The following is a 19,805-nucleotide window of genomic DNA, read 5'->3' on the forward strand; positions in this document are numbered from 1 at the left end:
TGTTGATTAGAGTTCATCTGGTTGAAAAATATGACTGTCAAACCTCTACTGACCAACTACTAAACTCAAAGGGGCGTAAAATGGTTTTAGTATTGATTCACAGTATTTTTTGTGGTGTTTTCAATTCATAACTGCCAACATAAAATTAAAAAAAAAAATGGATGTCTAGGATAAAAAATCAAGACGGATTCATAAACTACAAATATATATGAACGTATCTATGTTGTGAAATTTAAATAACATGGGCCGCATTACAGTATTAAGTAAAAATTAAAAAATCGTGATATCTTGTTTAGTTTCGTAGGAAGTTTATAGTCTAAGCAGGCAACAGTTTTTAAATAATTTTGATTCATCGGTTGGAATAAAATATTTCGAAAATGAGCTTTCAATATTTTTTCCCAACTGATGGTTTATGGTCCAGACCATTTGCCCAGCCTGTTTGAACTCACAACTTTACAATTTAGAGCTAATTTACATTCAGTTTCAACATTCTTAATATATTTTTCATTTTACCGGGCAATTTTTTCGAAGAGGAATTCTTTCACGGTTGATCTTTACACGAGTAATTTGAAATGATATGGGAAAAAATGTGTTTTCTAAAGACAGGACTCACGTCTGTGGACGTTATTTTTGCCATTTTTAACACCAAAGACTATTACTACATTCTATTTTACGTTTATTAAAATTAATATTCATTTTACCTTAGTCCTGTGTATGAGATTTACGCATTCACAGCCGACCTGTTACCACCACCCATAATTAAGAGGCACACGTGGGTTTAGTTGATCAATTATAACACATTGATGTTACACCATTTAAGGTTACATTAAACATTTAAATCTTATAGACACCACCTCCGATCCATATGTTAAAATACGAAATAGGTACTAGTAGGTAATTAAAGTTAAACAAGGAAACAAACTTTGCAACCGTAGTTACAGCAACACCGCAATACGAACTCCTGTTTTATAAACAGTATTATAATTTAAATCAGAAAAAGCGGATGTGTTGTCAGGAATTTCCACTACTTGAAAATCAAATCAAAAAGTTGTCGCAAGTAACTAACTTCATTTACATCGTGATTACTTTTAACTCATGTTTTTTATCTGTTATTGTTTTTGAGCGAATGTGTAACTAAAAAATATTAAAAATTAAGGCAACATGAGGCCGATGATTGACAGACCACTGCACTGGGAAAAACCCGTAATTATAAATAACGAACACTATCTGCTATCTGCTAGCAAGGTATTAGGCACCACTTTAACTCATTATGGTGCCTTCTGTCAAATTTGACCACAAAAAAACTCATCTGTTAATCACACACGTGTATTCTTTTTTAAGAAACTCTTAAATTTGTGGCAATTAATTCACTGACAGAGTGGCACAATCGTCAAACCTACAACTTTTTGTACTTGTAATATGTTAAGGTCGAATTTTAGATTTTTTTTCTAGATTTAAGCTCTGTGTTGCAACTAAAAAAGCACGAACAACGATATTCATTATACATACTTATCCACAAGCAAATCGCGAACTATGCGCAAGTAAATGTCCTATCATATCAGGGAAAAACAAACATCGTCATCTGCATAAACTTTCACAATGCGTTGACCCTATTGTACACAAGTGTTAAATCACGCTCCTCTTCAACCGACAACTTGCGATTTTTGAACGCTCTTGCTCCGATTTAAGAGAAATTTTCTCAAAATTATATCCGCATTTTGCGGTTACGTAAAAAAATCAAACACCAAATCAATATCAGAAGTAGTTCCCGGAAGACCACAATTAGTAAATCTTCACAAATATACTCCTTTTTCCATCTTGGTGGAACCTTCATGAAAAACCAAATCAGTACTCAGGTCAAACTTATTTCACTTTCACGTTTTGAAGTAAAAGTGATGGTAATAATTAGCATTCATTCTTGACGCGGTTACGCAACCAATTGTAAAAAACGGACTCGGTCAGGTTATTTTACCGACCAAAATCAGTGCTAGTGGAGTCGAAAAATCAGTGAGTGGGTTATTGCAAAAACGCACGAGCATTTCGGAAAATTACGTTAATTATACATTTTAATGAGATTATTACCCAACCCAAATAAATCTGGTTTGAGCCGACCCATCTGGACACGTGTCAGTTGGAAAATTGAAGAGGTGCAGCTCGCTGCGCTCATTTTTGTAATAAAATAAAAAATCGGGCAATGTTGTAGTTTACCTCAATGCGAGTCCGCTGGTCGGTCGGTGTGTAAATAAATACTCTGTGTTTATACAAACATGTCGCGCGGTATGTTATGTTTTACAATTTTGCAATGCGAACCTTCACCCATTATTCACTTAACCCACTTTACCATTGTTGGTAAATTCTGAATCGGAAGCCTCTTAAAACGTACTGACTTTTAAGCAGATATTAATACACGATTACAAGCTTAATTGGGCAATTAACTCCGTAAAGTTTACCCAAGATGCTTGCATTTTATTAGCAACCTTGCTAACATTTCGTAAACAAAAATTAAACACGCGGTGTGATTTATCAGTGATTAGCTGTAATGAAATTTTCAGTCACGGGATAAAAAGAGGGAAAATTCTGATAAAGGCTATCAATAATGTCGGTTTGGCGGATTAGACAGACTTTCCCAGTTATCACACGTCGGATTATACAGTATTAGAATAATTGTTATCTTCGGTATATGTAGCTAAGTTAAGTTCGTTTTTATTGGTTTTTGATGTAGAGTTAGTCATTTCGATGACTCAAATAAATACTAGAATGGAAGACACGAACGGTAAAGTTGAAGGGACTTTAGTTATTTGTGGTAAGAACATGGAAAGAAATGACAAATTAGGTGATAAAGACTGCTGTGAGCATAGTTCCACAATAGAAATTTCGGCAAGACACACAAAATAAACTAAAATAAACAGAAGTGTATTTTGGGAACACAAGTGAAATATCAGTAGTATTCGTTGAACTCGGACCACTGACTAATGGAATTTACTATACAATGTAGTAAGTTAAAAACAGAACGATTTCATAATAAAAAATCATCAAACATCTATTTAATGTGGACAATGTAACACTAATAACGTTACTGCGTTCTTACCATTTTGCGTTTTGGTAGTCGATGGTATAAACCGACCCAAACTTTATTTTGTTAAAAGGTCATACCATAAGTAGTTGCAAAAAGTTGTAACACACAACTTCTTCGAGCAATATTGTTTAATAAAAACAAGGTTATTATAAAGATGACGTCATTGACTTTCCGAAATGGATATTTGTGTCGTAAAAATTTTAAAGAAGTCCGTAGGAAGGTTTCTGAGATAAAATGTAAAACTTTCAACAAAAGTAGGACAGATTCTTACCTCAGGTAATTTAGCAATATCTCACACGACACATTTCAAAATATACATATTTAAATACGTTCATAAAATTTTTAAATTTTTTGAATGATGAACACACAAATTTTGGTTAGGATTTTACATTCTACATTACACAAAAAGATATCCACTGACTAACTAACTGAAAAAAAATGGTTGAAGGTTATTTACTTTCCCTCGCCTCTGAAGTACAATAAAACAAATCCAGCTTCTTCGAAAAATGATAAAATTTGATTAGGCATGGGATTTTTTAAGAGAGCTTTTATAAGTTAAAACAAAGTCTCCCCCTAACAAAATTTTGTGATAATCTCATTAAATTTTTGCAAGGACAAACTAAATAAATAATTAATAACAATAAAAAATGAGTCGTTCCTGATTTAATTAGTAAAATAAATTTACTCATTTATTATTTTTTTTAGTCATCCTGTATAAGCTATTCAAGAAATTGTAATGCAATCATAAATCACCAATATACATATATTCATCATGTTTTGCACATCTAAGATTTATTGAGATGACGTAATCAATTTTGTGGGGGGTTAGGGGGAAAACAGATACAGTGACGACCAAAATAAAGTACGACACATATTGAAAAGATTTTTTAATAAATTTAGTTGTGTAAACGAGATTCAATTTTCTTGGAAGGTATGTCATTTGCCAAAATCAGTCTTATCTTAGCAAGCACTAGCCCCGCCCACCCGCCCTCTATTTTCTTCGACGATATGTCATTTGCCAAAGTTAGTCTTATATTAGCAAGTACTAGCCCCACCCACCCGCCCTCTATTTTCTTGGGAGGTATGTCATTTGCCAAAATCAGTCTTATCTTAGCAAAAACTAACCCTTTTTCTCATTTTAACGACTAATTTTATTTCTGTTCAGTATAAGATCATTCATTTCATTTAGATTGGATAAAATTAATCACTGAAAAAGAAACAGGGTGGGTGGGCGGGGCTAATTATTTTCTTCTGTTGAGTGGGACTGGAAACTAATAAGAGAATCTAAGATGTGAAAAAAATAAAAAAAAAGAAGCACAAGTCGTAATTTTTTGTTATTCTATTTGCTATAAAATTTATTTCTTATTTCATGCACCTCTCCTGACTTGACCTAACGTGACCTGACCTGTCCTGACTTCTCTATTGTCCCAAATAAAGTAGTTTTAAACATTTCTGTGAATATATAAAAACCACAAAGTACATTCTTAAAATAATTGTTTTTCTGAAAAAAAAATTAATAATAATTTTCTTTTCTATCTACGTACAAAATTTTTACACCGAGCTATTTTGACGAAACTGTAAAAACTGCTATATTTCAATTAGCGATTTTGAAGAAACGGTAGGAATTTCCGAAGAAACGAAGCCGAAAATGACTTCTGTATATCGAAATCCACAAGAAAATGTTTTCAACTAATTTTCGGAAATAGTTGAAAAATGGTTGAAAATGTCAAAAGTTCCAAAATCAGTCTCATCTTATCAAATACTGACCCCGCCCGCCCCCCCTTTATTTTCTTAAAGGGTATGTCATTTGCCAAAATTAGTCTTATCTTAGCAACTATTAGCCAAGCCCACCCCCCTCTATTTTCTTGGAGAGTATGTCATTTGCCAAAATCAGTCTTATCTTAGCAAATATTAGCCCTGCCCACCACCCTGTATTTTCTTGGAGGGTATGTCATTTGCCAAAATCAGTCTTACCTCAGCAAGTATTAGCCCCGCCCACCCGCCCTCTCTTTTCTTGGAAGGTATGTCATTTGCCAAAATCAGTCTTACCTTAGCAAATATTTTCTCATTCTAACGACTAATTTTATTTCTGTTCAGTATAAGATCATTAATTTCATTTAGATTGGATAAAATTAATAACTGAAAAAGAGACAGGGTGGGTGGGCGGGGCTAATTATGTTCTTCTGTTGAGTGGGAGTGGAAACTAATAAGAGAATCTAAGATGTGAAAAAAATAAAAAGAAAGAAACGCAAGTCGTAATTTTTTGTTATTCTATTTGCTATAAAATTTATTATTTATTTCATGCACCTCTCCTGACTTGACCTGTCCTAATTTCTCTATTGTCCCAAATAAACTAATTTTAAACACTTCAGTGAATATATAAAAACCACAAAGTATATTCTTAAAATAATTTTCTGAAAAAAAAAAAAAATAATAAATAGTAAATTCCTTTTTTATCTAAAATTTTTTACACCGAGCTATTTTGACGAAACTGTAAAAACTGCTATATTTCAATTAGCGATTTTGAAGAAACGGTAGGAATTTCCGAAGAAACAAAGCCGAAAATGACTTCTGTATATCGAAATCCACAAGAAAATGTTTTCAACTAATTTTCGTAAATGGATGAAAAATGGTTGAAAATGTCAAAGTGCCTATATCAGTCTTTTCTTATCAAATACTAACCCCCCCCACCCACCTTCTATTTTCTTAAAGGGTATGGCATTTGCCAAAATCAGTCTTATCTTAGCAAGTATTAGCCCCGCCCACCCGCCCTCTATTTTCTTGGAAGGTATGTCATTTGCCAAAATCAGTCTTATCTTGGCAAGTGCTAGCCCTTTTTCTCATTCTAACGACTAATTTTATTTATAAGATCAATTTGAATAGGTAAAGTTTGTCCAGAATTATAAGAATTTTATGGATTCCCAACGTTAATCCGTTTTACAGCCCAGACGTCAATTCTATTGTACAGGTAAAGAGCCTGTCAGGGGAAAGCCGATGTTTTCTGTACCTGAGTTCGCCCCGCTCTTCAGCTGTACAATACAATTGACGCCTGGGCTGTAAAACGGATTAACGTTGGGAGTCCATAAAATTCTTATAATTCTGGACAAACTTTATAATACTAATAATAACGGTATTATTTCCCAAAAATTTCCATTAATCTCACATGTTCAGTTGCGGTAATCCGATAAGACAATTTTATCAAAAAACCTTCTAAAATCCATCGCTGTCTATGGCATTAACTAGAATAAATACATAATATTCGTCTCCTATAAAATAAGTGACGTTATTTTAAACCAATACTCTTAGTGCTAGGGGGCTCCGCTAGTAGCCTTTAGAGGGCGCTGCCGTATGAAACGAGGCGACGCCAGGCCCAGGGTAGAAGAGCCGACACCCTCTTCGTACGAACTGGACTTGTGGACACTGCCGCCATTACGCCGAGTGACGCGATTAGGACGAGCGGATCACACAGAGAGCCGCAAATCCTCTGTATCCGAGACGAGAGGATTAAGAGGGCTTACGAATTGCACTTACGATCACTGATCATTTTAAAACACGCTCGGTATATACTCATCGTTTAAATTATGATATTGGTATGCGATTTTATATCCAAATAAAATTACCAACCTCTACATTTAAAACCAATTCAGATACATTTTTTAAATACCCAATTTAGTCAGTTTCGACTCAAAATGAGGTTGGCCGAATGGACTGGGGTTAGATTTAAGTTCTGATTCGAAAAACGAGCGCAGGTTCGAATCCTACACCTGACGCTGCAGTTAACTTTTTCTTCAAAATGTATAATAATTAGGGATGTACCGACTAGTGGCCGACCGGTCGGATAAGCCGACTAGTCGGCCGTTTTTCATCGTCGGCTGGCAGTCGGCGACTGGTCCGCTAAACAGCCGATTGGTCGGCTGTTTTTATTAAAATTAAAATAGTATATAATACAATTAAACCCGGTTTACAGAACCTCAATTAAATATGTAATTGCGATTTAATTTTTAACACGGCGTTAAAGTACCATGTGACCGACTCTACGCCAATCAGAAGTCGCTAATGGCCTTGTTAAACGCGTGGTCAACTTAATCTCAGTTAAAATATTGTATAAACGGGCCCTAAATTTTGTTATTCTTTATTTTTGTACTGAGTTACTACAAAAAAAAAATAAATGTTAAAATTATCCAAACAAATTTAACACATTTTTTGGAAAACAAAGGAACTTTTATTAAAATATAACAAATTTTTAAGGTAGTCAGAGAAATAGAAAAAAAACACACTGTCTGTGGCATTTATAAACCGGTTTTAGCAAAGCCGAACAGTCGGCCGACTAGTCGGTTTTTACTGGCCGAACAATCGGCTAGTCGGTTAGTCGGCCAGACCTACAGTCGGTACATCCTTAATAATAATACGTAAACCATACTATGACTCCACACATGTTTATATACTACTCTTCCCTTTATTTAAAAATATGCCCTGAGGAAGTTTCGTAAATTTTTTATTTTATTGACTTCTTCATTATTTTTTTTTAGTCACCTATATATATACAGTATTGTCCGGTTATAATGAACCCGCTTGTAATGAACTTCCGGCTATAGTGTACTGTATTTCAAGTAACGAAATTTTTTCCATATATCTAATGTATTTTTTTTCGGTTATAATGAACCACTGAATCCGCTTGTAATGAACTTTCGGATAAAATGAACTAAATATTATTCAAAATAAAGTGCAGTTTTCCGTTTATAATGAACTTTTCGGGGATTCCCTGATTTACGCGCTACGCATTTCCCCACCAACTTGCTTTCTGTGCCAGTCGATTCTTGGTCACTGTGTCGAAGTAGCGCTACATAAGTACTTACTTGTGTAATAACATTGTTCGAAATGGAAAAACAAAAACGTAAAGCTCTAACCTTAAAGGACAAGTATGATATTATACAAAAAATACAAAGTGGTGTTAAACAACGCGATGTTAGCCAGGAAATGAACTTGATAAAATCCACTGTTTCTATGATATGGAAGCAAAGAGAAGCCATTTTATCAGCGTATGGTCAGGGAAATTCTACGTGTAAAAAAATGAGAAAATCAAAGCACCATGAAATGGATCAAGGGCTTCTTAAGTGGTTTACACAAAAAAGACAAGAAAACGTTCCTGTAAGTGGTATTATTCTACAAGAAAAAGCTAATGAAATGGGTAGTAAAATCGAAAACAAAGACTTCAAGTGTTCTAAAAGTTGGATTGAACGTTTTAAAAGAAGACATAATATCCGAACAGGAAAAATTGTGGGTGAGTCTGCAGCAGTAGATTTGAATGTTGTTAATGACTGGTTAACTAATGTTTGGCCTCATATTCGGAAAAACTATGACAGTGAAGACATTTTTAACGCTGATGAGACAGGGCTCTTTTATCAAATGACTCCTGATAAGACTTTAAAATTTGTGGGAGAAAGTTGTGCTGGAGGAAAGTTATCTAAATTGAGGATTACAGTTTTAGTAGCTGCCAATATGTCTGGAACAGAAAAAAGGAAATTGTTGGTTATAGGCAAATCTGCCAATCCTAGATGTTTCAAAAATAAACAATTGCCCGTAAAATACAAATCAAACCGTAACGCGTGGATGACCTCTGAAATTTTCACAAATGAACTGCTTGAATGGGATGAACAATTAAAACAAAAAAATAGGAAAATTGTACTTTTAGTTGATAACTGTACAGCTCACCCTGAGATTAAACTAAACCAAATTAAATTAGTTTTTATGCCACCGAATACGAGTTCAAAATTACAACCGATGGATCAAGGTGTAATTCATTCATTAAAGAGCCATTATAGGAAAATTTTACTCGCGCAGATGATAGAGGCTATGGACAACGGAAAAACATTTTCAGTTAGCATTTTAGATGCTGTAAATTTTATTCACATGGCTTGGCAAAAGGTTAGCAAAGATACAATAGCAAACTGTTTCAAGCATGGAGGATTTTCTGAAAAAAGTGCTGAATTTGATGCAGACGATGAGCTTCCCCTAACAGAATGGTTAAAAAAACATGAAGATGATCCTGGACTTATTTTCACAGATGTGGATAATGCAATTGAAATTGCAGTGCAAGAGAAAATCGGGGAATTTAATTTTGAAGAATATGTGGAAATTGATAACGACATAACGGTAACAGAAAGACTAACTGACGAGCAGATTATAGAATCAGTGACATCAGTCATGGCAACAAGTGACGAGGCCGAGGGTGAGGAAAATGAGTCTGATGAAGATGTTGATGTTTATGTTCCTTCTCTTAATGAAATGGCGCAAAAAATGGCAGAGACTCGCAACTTTTTAGAATCGCGCACTGTTCCGGAGCCTATATGGAACAGCTTTTGCAACCTCGAACGCTATATTAGTGACATTCACTTTTCTAATAGATATGTACAGACAAAAATAACTGATTTTGTCAAGTAGACTTGTGTTTATGTGACGTCTTGTTATATGTAATTACATAAATAGCTATGTTTTTTTTTATTTTTAGTTTATAAACCAAGAAATATTTTTTGAATTGTTCCCAACGTAGAATTGAAGTAAATTGAATTTAAACAAACGCAGTTTTTATTTTTCCGTTAATAGTGAACTTCGGATATAATGAACTAGTTTTGTTACATTTTTTGAGTTCATTATAACCGGACGCTACTGTACTCGGTTTTGCACATTCAAAATTGAATTATATAATTAGGATTTTTTTTTATATTGATGTCTTGATTAAGCACTCAATTCACTCACTTAATTTTTCAAAGAAACGAGGTTTATTGAACTTTACTGTCGAAATAACCTTCAATCAATTTTTCTACCATGCGTCAAGGTAAACTGACTAAAATAATAAGGACTTCCATTTTAAAAATGGCAGAACGCCAGAATTTATTTAAATATGACTTTTTTTAAGAGCCAATATCGTGAAACTTTTAATTACTATTATTTTAAGAAAGCTAAATATATTTTTTTTGTATCATTTTTACCACAACGTTTTCCACACTGAAAGCTGTCACACTTGTGAATCACTCCAAATATGGTAAGTAAAGCAAATAAAAATTAAAAAATATTGAAGTTAAATGTGAATGTAAATTAACGGTTAACCACATATTGGAACCGATCGAAGGCCCTAAAAAGAAGAGTAATAATTAATTGATCAGTGAATGGATCGATGAGCTGAAGAGTGTTAAAACAAGTAAGGTTTGATTTTGACAACCCAAATTCCAACAAAAAAAGCCCATAATTAGACGCTATAAAAGTGGCTTTTGCACTAGGTAAAGAAAAAATGAGAGCTAGATAAGAGTGTGAAAGGACCTTAATAAAATATAGGTCTGCTTGGTGTAAGTGCCAAAAAAAGACACGAACGAAATAAAAAATAAATTTAAAAAAGTATTGTATAAAATCGAATTCTAAAACATCACTGTATAAACACCACAATCCTGAACTCTTGGTCAGTGTTGTTTCCAGCTTTCTCACGACAGCGTGTATACATTGTGAAACATACCACATTCAAGCCGCTGAGAACAATTCCTTTTACTGTTTATAATCTGACCAAAAGTAGTTGATTGAAGTTTGGTAATTTAGCACGCTGACCAACTTACAAAAAACTGAATCCCGTCTTTAACAATTCTGACTCGGTTAGTAGGACATTAACAATAAACGAGAAAGTTCCACGCCATAGAGTTCCTTTACCTATCTATTGATTTTTTGCGTAAAACAGAGGCAATTTTTCCGCATAATTATTGACCACTCCTGACACGAAAAGAGCAATTAGCGACAAAACTATTAGTAACTCAATCCCATTTATAACAAAGCCGAGTGAGTAAGTCCGCGTAAATCACCGTCTTGTCGAACCATTTATTTTTAGTATCTAGAATGTAATTTCGCGAAACAAACACAGCTGTCGTTCGAGAAAACTTGCTAATAATCGTCGTGGTGGTTCTATTATAGGATTTGATGATCTTATTAGAGACGCACGACGACGCTCCATCCTCATTTGAATTTTACGGCGACGTCGTGATTTTTTAGGTGGCAGGATTGACAGGCGAGCACAATGACGTCAAAGTACACAAACGACAGAGAAAATTAGAGTAAATAAAATTAGAGGAAAAGTTCCAGTCTTGTGTAACTCGTCACGACGGAAAATTTTCGTGATTTGGCTCTGTGATGGGTTTTTCTAATGCTGTCAGGGTCAAAGGTGGTCACTGCTCTCACTTGGAAGGTCGGAAATTTGGACGATTTTTAAATTACAGTGACATACATGGAGACAAAAAAGGACGATTGCCGCTACAAACTACTGAGTGTCGAATTTTTAATTCCCGTCAATGTTTTGGGTCATTTATGAAACGATCCGTCAATTTAGACGTCGTAAACCGAAATAACATAAAATTTTTACTCGTTACTTGTGCAAACAAAAACTCTTTACGACGGTCACCCACTGCATCTGCAAATTATCTTCAGATAGATTTATATCGAAGATAATAAGTTATACGAGTTTACATAATTTCGATTTATGTGCTGTGTACATAGTAAATTATGAGTTTTAGTACTCCTAATTACAACGACAGTGTTGCCAATTTTGGGTTATCGTTCTTTGAAAAGTAACCGAACACTAATTTTACTCACGTGGAATAAAACATGGCAAAATACTTATTTTAAGCGACTGCAATAAAATTTTATTTAAAAATACAGACGTCGTACACAATGACATCAGTTTGGGATTACACGAAATACATAAGTGTGATTTTCTTCGTAACATTTGAGTACACTCACTTGTAAAAAATTCAGTTTTACAGTCAAGGTCGAAAAAATTTAACCGTATCTTTTATTTCCAGTGTTTCTTATCATCCTTTGCATTCGCTATAGCTTAGAATGAAATTTAGTAAAACAGTGGACACGAACAACAGATTTACTCATGTGTGTTACATATCAATGTCACTCTTTTTATTTTAAATGATATATTTTGTATTTAATTAGTTACTAACTGTCTACTACTGCAGAGAGCACAAGGACGTCTAACAATGCAAAATTTGTAGTTGGTTACATTATCTGTACATACACTAATAGTGACTAGCACTAGACTTTGTTTCCATTTTCATTTGATTGTGTGTATAAATAACAGACGGAAACGCGCATTTGCCTTTTGCCGTTCTGGAGTAATTGTGTGGAAATTTTCTATTGTTAATAATATTCACGTAACTATTTATGTAAATACTAGAGATAATGGAAACGAATGAGAAAAATGAAGACGCAAAAACTACTGTGTTAACCTAAAAAAAATAGCAGAAGTCATATAATCTATTAGTTCTAACATAAAATTATCCTAGTTTTAAATAAAACCCAAAGATTTGGAAAATTCAACACTTATTTTGTAGAGTAATAATAAAAAAGGACAATGTTCATCTTTAAGCCCCTGATATATTAATAAAGCTCTGTTCGACCTGCAAATTGTCTCGACACTCTTATCAGTTTATCTCCTGGCGGTGCAAAGTGTTGAGCTTAAACACTAGACTGTGAAATTCTTATCAGAAGGTCAACACTATGAAGTCCTAATGAGCACTAGCAACAGTCGTATACAGTCCACAGGTACTAACGTTATATGGCAGGGTCCCATTATTAAGGGGTCAAATACCTCAACAAATGTCATAATAGGGGTAATATAAAGCCGACCGCAGGAATGTATCTTGCTCAACTATATAGAGTACCTTGCCTCTATTATGACTTTCGTTGTTGATGTATTTGACTCCATAACAATGGGACTCTGCCATATATAACGTTAGATAGAGCTTGTGGACGACAATAGGTCGATTTATAAACTCGTCGCTGACGTTGCCGTTGGGTGGGGGCTTTTATATTTTGCCTTTTTGTCTTAACATACATAGCCATCGTTTCACAAGAACTTAGAACATGGTTAAAACGGTACACTTTTGCAAGGAAATATGGATTTTGCAATTATAGGGCGGAGCCTAATTGCAAAATCGATATTTCCTTATACAAATTTTCCATTTTGAACATGTTTTAAGTTTCGTATTGTGAAAAAAGGTCTACACATATTAAAACAAAAAGGCAAAATATAGGCCCGCCCACCCGCCCTATCTCTATTGTGATGATTTTTTTTGTTCGCCGTGAACCAAGAGGGCGGAGCTTAACTGCAAAATACTTATTTCTTTACAAGAAATCACAAATGTTTTTGAATATCGTATTGTTCAACAAATACTATGTAATATTAAGAAAAAAAGCCAAAATATAAACCTCGCCCACCCACCCCTCCTCAATTGTGATGATTTTTTTATTCCTAGAAACTTAAAACACGTTTAAAATGGTACATTTTTGTAAGGAAATACGGATTTTGCAATTAGGCTCCGCCCCTAGGTCTGCCAACAAATGAAAACTTCATTACTATTCAGATCAGGGCAGGTATGGGTGGGGCTTAATCTTTGGCTTTAATTTTTTCTTAATATATACATACAAAGTATTCTATGCATAACATGATATACAAAAACATATCTTACGTGGTAATTTCCTGTAGAGAAATAATAATGATTTTGCAATTAAATTTCGGTCCTTTGGCTCTCGACGATTAAAAAAGATCATCACAATTGAGATAGGGCGGGTGGGCGGGGCTTATATTTGGCCTTTTTTTTTTAATATACATAGCCATCGTTTTACAGCAAGAACATGGTTAAAATGGTACATTTTTGCAAGGAAATATGGATTTTGCAATTATGGGGCAGAGCCTAATTGCAAAATCGATGTTTCCTTATACAAATTTTCCATTTTGAACGTATTTTAAGTTTCATGTTGTGAAAAAAGTCTACACAATCATATTAAAACAAAAAGGTAAAATGTAAACCCGCCCACCCACCCTATCTCTATTCAGATGATTTTTTTTGGTTAGCTGTGAACCAAGGGGGCTGAACTTAACTGCAAGATACTTATTTCTTTACAAGAAATCACAAACATGTTTTTGAATATCGTGTTATTCAAAGAATACAATGTATGTTAAGGAAAAAAAGCAAAATGTAAACCCCGCCCACACACCCCCTCTCAATTGTGATAATTTTTTTTATTCTTAGAAATTTACACACGTTTAAAATGGTCAATTTTCGTAAGGAAATACGGATTTTTCAATTAGGCTCCGCCCCTAGGTCTGCCAACGAATGAAAACTTCATTACTATTTAGATCAGGGCAGATATGGGTGGGGCTTAATCTTTGGCTTTAATTTCTTCTTAATATACATAGTATTCTTTGAATAACACGATACTCAAAAACATGTCTTACACGGTAATTTCTTGTAGAGAAAGAATAACGATTTCATCACAATTGAGATAGGGCGGGTGGGCGGGGCTTATATTTTGCCTTTTTTCTTAATATACGTAGTTGTCTTTTCAGAACAAGAAACTTAAAATATGTTTAAAACGGTAAATTCTTGTAGACAAATATCGATCTTGCAATTAAGCCCCGCCCCTGGAACTGACAATGAATGAAAATGTCATCACTATTGAGAACTGAGATCGAGGCGGGTATGGGTGTGGCCTAATCTTCGGCTTTATTTTTTTCTTAATATACATAGTATTCTTTGAACAACACATAACTCAATAACATGTTTTTAATATTGAAATAAGTATTCTGCAGTTAAGCTCCGTCTCCTTGGCTCACGACGAATAAAAAAATCATCACAATTGAGACATGGGTGGGTGGGCGGGGCTTATATTATGCCTTTTTTCTTAATATTCGTAGATGTCTTTTCAGAACAAAAAACTTAAAACATGTTTAAAATGGTAAATTCTTATAGACAAAAATGGATCTTGCAATTAAGCCCCGTCTCTCGATCTGACAACAAATGAAAAACTCATCACAATTGAGAATTGAGATCGGGGCGGCTACGTGTGGGGCCTAATTTTTGGCTTTATTTTTTTCTTAATATACACAGGATTTTTTGAACAACACGATACTCAAAAAGATGTTTTTAATTTTTCGTAGGGAAATAAGGATTTTGCAGTAAAGCTTGGTTCACGATGAATAAAAAAATCATCAGAATTGAAATCGGGCGGGTGGGCGGGGCTACATTTTGCTTTTTTTTTCTGAACATGTGTAGACTTATTTCGACAACAAGAAACATAAAACATGTCTAAAATGGTAAATTTTTGTAGTAATCAACTTAAATCTAAACATTTTCATTTTTTCGTTTTGTAAGAATATCATTTTCGCCCCTGTTAATTTACAAGACGAAATTTTGTTACTTTTATAACCGATTAACTACATATAACCGTAGGAGGTGTGGGAAAAAACGTGTGAAATACATTTTAGGAATTTTAGAACCTACACGTCGAACTCAGCATGAGCAACAATTAAAGATTTAGCATAACGATATAAATTTAAGTGACGTTAGTGTGTCAAGAGGTCAATTCGAAAACCGAAACTAATTGTTACCGAGGCTATAATTTCGGTAAATTCCAGTGGAAAAAAATAAAGAAAACATCCAAAGTTCAGTATTATATTCAAATGACATACAACTTGCAACAAACACAACAAATGCAAAAATTGTTTGTGTTGAAAATTCAAACAATGATAATAAAATAAGGGGTCAAAAGAAGCGTATTGTTTACGACTACGACAACCTATAACCTAAGAAAAGACATAAATGTCGGTATTATTTCCGTGATTCATAAATTAGTAGGTTAGCGTTTTCACCGAAACTTAAAAAAATCATGGTTATTTTTTTAATATAAAAATAGAGTCATAATTTGTGGAAAAGCAGTAAGTAACAAAAGGCAATAAACAACATATTTTCAGTTTTTTTATATTAAAAAACAAATAGCGTCAGAATGTATAAATCATTTTAATGGTAATTAAGTTCAAAGTGTGAAAAAATAGTTTATCTGATAAATATTTAACTTCGTACCATGAAAAACGCCGCCACTTATTTCACTGCAAGCGGAATGCACTACAAAAGTTTTACCTAGATTAAATAAACATCAAGTATAAAAATAAAAATAATAATAATAATAGCCTAAATGCATATAAATTAACATGAAAATATTCGAATCAAATTTAGCATAATAAATTGAGTATATATAATATACCTAGATAGAATCATTTGTTACGTACCTGTACGATTACATAATAAGAGAAATAATGCTGTCGACTTTGGTCGCCATGAAAATAAAATCCGACGATTTAGATGATCTCAGATTCGGAATTATGTTAATGCCTTTAATGTGAAATGATTTAGGTATAATTATTAAAAATGACTATAATTTCACTTTCCAATTTGTTGGCTCTATTTCATAGTCAGCCACTGTAATTTGGACCGAGACCTAAGGCTGACGTTGTTTTGAGCTGTACTTTGCAGCAGTCATATAAATCAAAATTCATTCCGACTCAACTTTATTTTTAGTTTTTACACTCACTGCAATTTTACGACAGAATGTAAATGTACAGTAGCTGCAATTAAAACATTCCATGAACGAGTTAAAAAGTGTCGTGTTATCATTTAATTTTTTAATTCGTTAGTTAAATGTGCCCAGATGGACGTGATTAAAAATGATTAGCATCTTAAATAGTTTTATCATGACTTAAAAATAGTATGGAGCTCATTTATTTCAATTGAATTTTCTTTTTCAGGTTTTACAATATCGTAGTTTTAGGGCTAAATTTGTAGTGCTAAATGCATAGCTGTATAGAGTCGATTTTTGTAAGTTGCGACTGAATCAAATCTATTACTGCCTTAGTCACAGAGTGGGAACATCCCTCCATAATAAATATCGCGACATTACTAAAAAATCAATGACAAACAAGCGTTATGAACAGAGGAAAACGAAGGGTACTTGGAAAAAGCAAAACCTACAGCACTAACCGTGACACGAAACGACCGGAAATGCCATATATCGATCATACGACTACAAATTAATAATTTGACTATGGCAGTCTTTTTCGTTTATTAAGTTTATAATGTGCGTTAGATAAAGACGGAGACTATTGGTCACGTGTGAGTAAACAAGAAAAATCATTCTGTACAAATTATTCGTCAAAGTAGAACCCACCCTGTATAAAACCTTGCAACCAAACTTTTTCGATTTGCTAATTACTTATACCACTATTCTTAATCGTTATTTATTTTTTAAATATTTTAAGGATTGTTCTAACATAGATACAGATTATTTTAATTCCTTAATTCTTGATAAAAGTGCTACCAAATCAGCCGCGATTAAAACTGACTTATCATTCTTTAAAAGCAGAAAAAAGTTCGTAAGAAGTGCTATGTTAATCGCAAAATCAACATCTGATAATTTGGTGATATCAGCTACTAAGGCTACAGCTATAGACGACCGAAAATCAGCAGTGATATGTCAAAAATTATTTCAATTCAAGATATTTTTTTTGTTTTCATACTTTGTATAATTTTGTGCATATATTAAAGTCGTACAAAATTCCAATTTTTTATATGAATATTTTGTTACAAACACTTCAGTATTTTACAAGACGTGATGTCATCGTCTACAGTTAGTTGGTTGCCGATACATCAGATTAACACTTTCGCGCATTCAGATTTTTCTTTTATATAAATTTACAGTATGTTTCACTGGCACCGTTCCGTGTATGCATTATAATATACTACAAAAAAATATATAATCGATGGTATTAGAAGCTGTAGAACCACAACCTCTAGAAGCCTTCATCATGTGATTTAATTTAACTCCTTTAAGGACGAACTACAGCGGTTCAATGATCTGACGACAATTGATTTATTTTTGAAATATTTAATTAGACTGCATCATGCATATCCAAATCGATTTTGGAAAATTTTCAAAGACGTCAGGTAAACTCCGGTCATTAAACGCAATAATCCGAGGGTTAATATCCTATCACATGCATTTACGAGCACGAGTGCTAAATACCAAACGATAACTGAACAAATTACTTTTACAGCCATAAGATCGCCGAATCCGGTGCGCTGATAATAATAGAAAAATATTTCACGATATTTTTTACCGGACCGGTCACAAAAAGCGCTAATTACCCGCCCAATCGGCGTTCGATCGGCGAGATCGCATCTGCCTTGCCCAAACGTCAAATTTTGAGGTTAGGCTCCCATCCCAGGTGGGAAGGCCTGCGAAATTCGGAAAATCGACCGGAAAAGCCTCCCGTTATGTAAATACGAAAACACCCAGCGCTTCCTACTTACAAATAAAAAAGGGCGAACGTAGGTAGAAGTAGACGATCACAGCCGCAAAATCACCAGAACGGAAAACCATACATTCGAAAATCGGAAAACTAATACTAAACACACACACGAAAACTAAAAACGGCTGTGGCAGTTACCGTAACACTCTATGTACACACCACGAACTGGCGGCGATACGCGTTCACTGTGTAATATAATGTACAGGGGGAGGTCACGTGACCGGTCCGGCGTGCGGCTGGAAAGAAGTTTTGAGGTGCGCCCGCCGGCGCGGCGTTGGGATCATAGGCGGCCGGGGACGCCGCGGGACTCGAAACTGCCTTCCGCCGTTTCTTCCCTTTTTGGGGAATTAATGCCGCTTTATAAATATTACCCTTTAACACCCCAGGAAACGCCGCTTGGGCACAGGGTAGGACCGGCAGGTGGAGGCTCGAGTGGGGTCTGAGGACGGCGTCAGGCTGATCGAAACGTCGCGCTCTCAGGGCGCGGAGGTAAAGATCGGGCAGACGGAACGTGAAATCCAAGGTCGGAGGGTTGATTTTGTTTTCTTTTATTTTTGCATATTTAGTGAAAAAACTATTCGTTACTATAATTATTATCGTGCGACAATAAAGATAACAATAAGTTGAAGTAAACAAATAAACATTTATTAACCCAGGTTGCATTAAAACAGCATAAAAAAGGTGTATGTACGTAAATTAAATTTTCAGATATGTAAAATCCACCAACGCCTCAATTTTTCTCCAAAGTACACATTTTTTTCTAATTTGAAAAAATTTGTTTCGGTAGTCTAATTTTTGTGGTTTTTTGAGGCAAGGGTAAGTGAGGTAATCTGAAAAAGATCGCGAAATCGATCGTTATATTTGCAAGGATGATAAAAATCTATTTAATAAATTGCACGAACTTTCCTTGGCCTCTGAAGCATAACAAATACCACATGCATGTGAAAGCATCTTTTTCCCAATTCTTAATTCTTAAAAGGGGTCAAGAACATTTTGAAGAGGATGAATAAATAATATGTACAGGGTGAATCACTAAGCGCGCGTTCCTCGATCTCTCATTATACTCATCAGAAAAAATTGGTCGAGGCATCTATATAAGCAAATCTAGAAAATATGAATTCAATGATAAATCACAAGTAAAAGCTCATCATATTTTGCACATTTTGGGTAGATTTAGGAATTTAACTCGTTACTACGGAAATTTGCAATTTAACACCTTTAATTTCACAAGTTTTTACGAGATTAATAGGGACAAAATCAGTTTTACATTAACAAATACTGGGCCCGCCCACCCGCCCCCTATTTTCCCAGAGGATATATCGTTTGCCGAAATAAATCTTATCTTAGCAAGAGGGTAGTACTTGCTAGTACTTGCTAAGATTTAGCTTATTTTGGCAACTGACATATCCTCTGAGAAAATAGAGGGCGGGTGGGCGGGGCTAGTACTTGCTAAGATAAGACTGATTTTGCCCCTATTAAACTTGTAAAAACTTGTTAAATTTAAAAGGTGTTAAATTGCATATTTCCACAGTAATGAGT

At 34.3% G+C, this 19,805-nt stretch overlaps 2 protein-coding genes across 2 annotated transcripts in view; one reads left to right on the forward strand and one right to left on the reverse strand.

Annotated features, from left to right (window-relative positions):
- The window catches only part of LOC135141742 (very long chain fatty acid elongase AAEL008004-like), a 41,515-nt gene extending 23,079 nt beyond the window's left edge, over positions 1 to 18,436 (reverse strand). Inside the window, exon 1 of the mRNA XM_064073123.1 lies at positions 18,268 to 18,436. The gene's annotated coding sequence lies outside the window, so the exon portion shown is untranslated. The remainder of the gene's footprint in view (positions 1 to 18,267) is intronic.
- Positions 7,955 to 9,517, forward strand: LOC135136001 (tigger transposable element-derived protein 4-like). The gene has a single exon (XM_064065113.1). It carries the CDS (start codon positions 7,955 to 7,957, stop codon positions 9,515 to 9,517), a length of 1,563 nt encoding a protein of 520 aa, XP_063921183.1.
- Positions 18,437 to 19,805: the final 1,369 nt, after the last annotated feature.

The sequence above is a fragment of the Zophobas morio genome, unplaced genomic scaffold (genome assembly GCF_036711695.1).
Source record: "Zophobas morio isolate AGI-343-1 ecotype UQ-CSIRO unplaced genomic scaffold, CSIRO_AGI_Zmor_V1 ptg000004l, whole genome shotgun sequence".
Taxonomy (NCBI): domain Eukaryota; kingdom Metazoa; phylum Arthropoda; class Insecta; order Coleoptera; family Tenebrionidae; genus Zophobas; species Zophobas morio.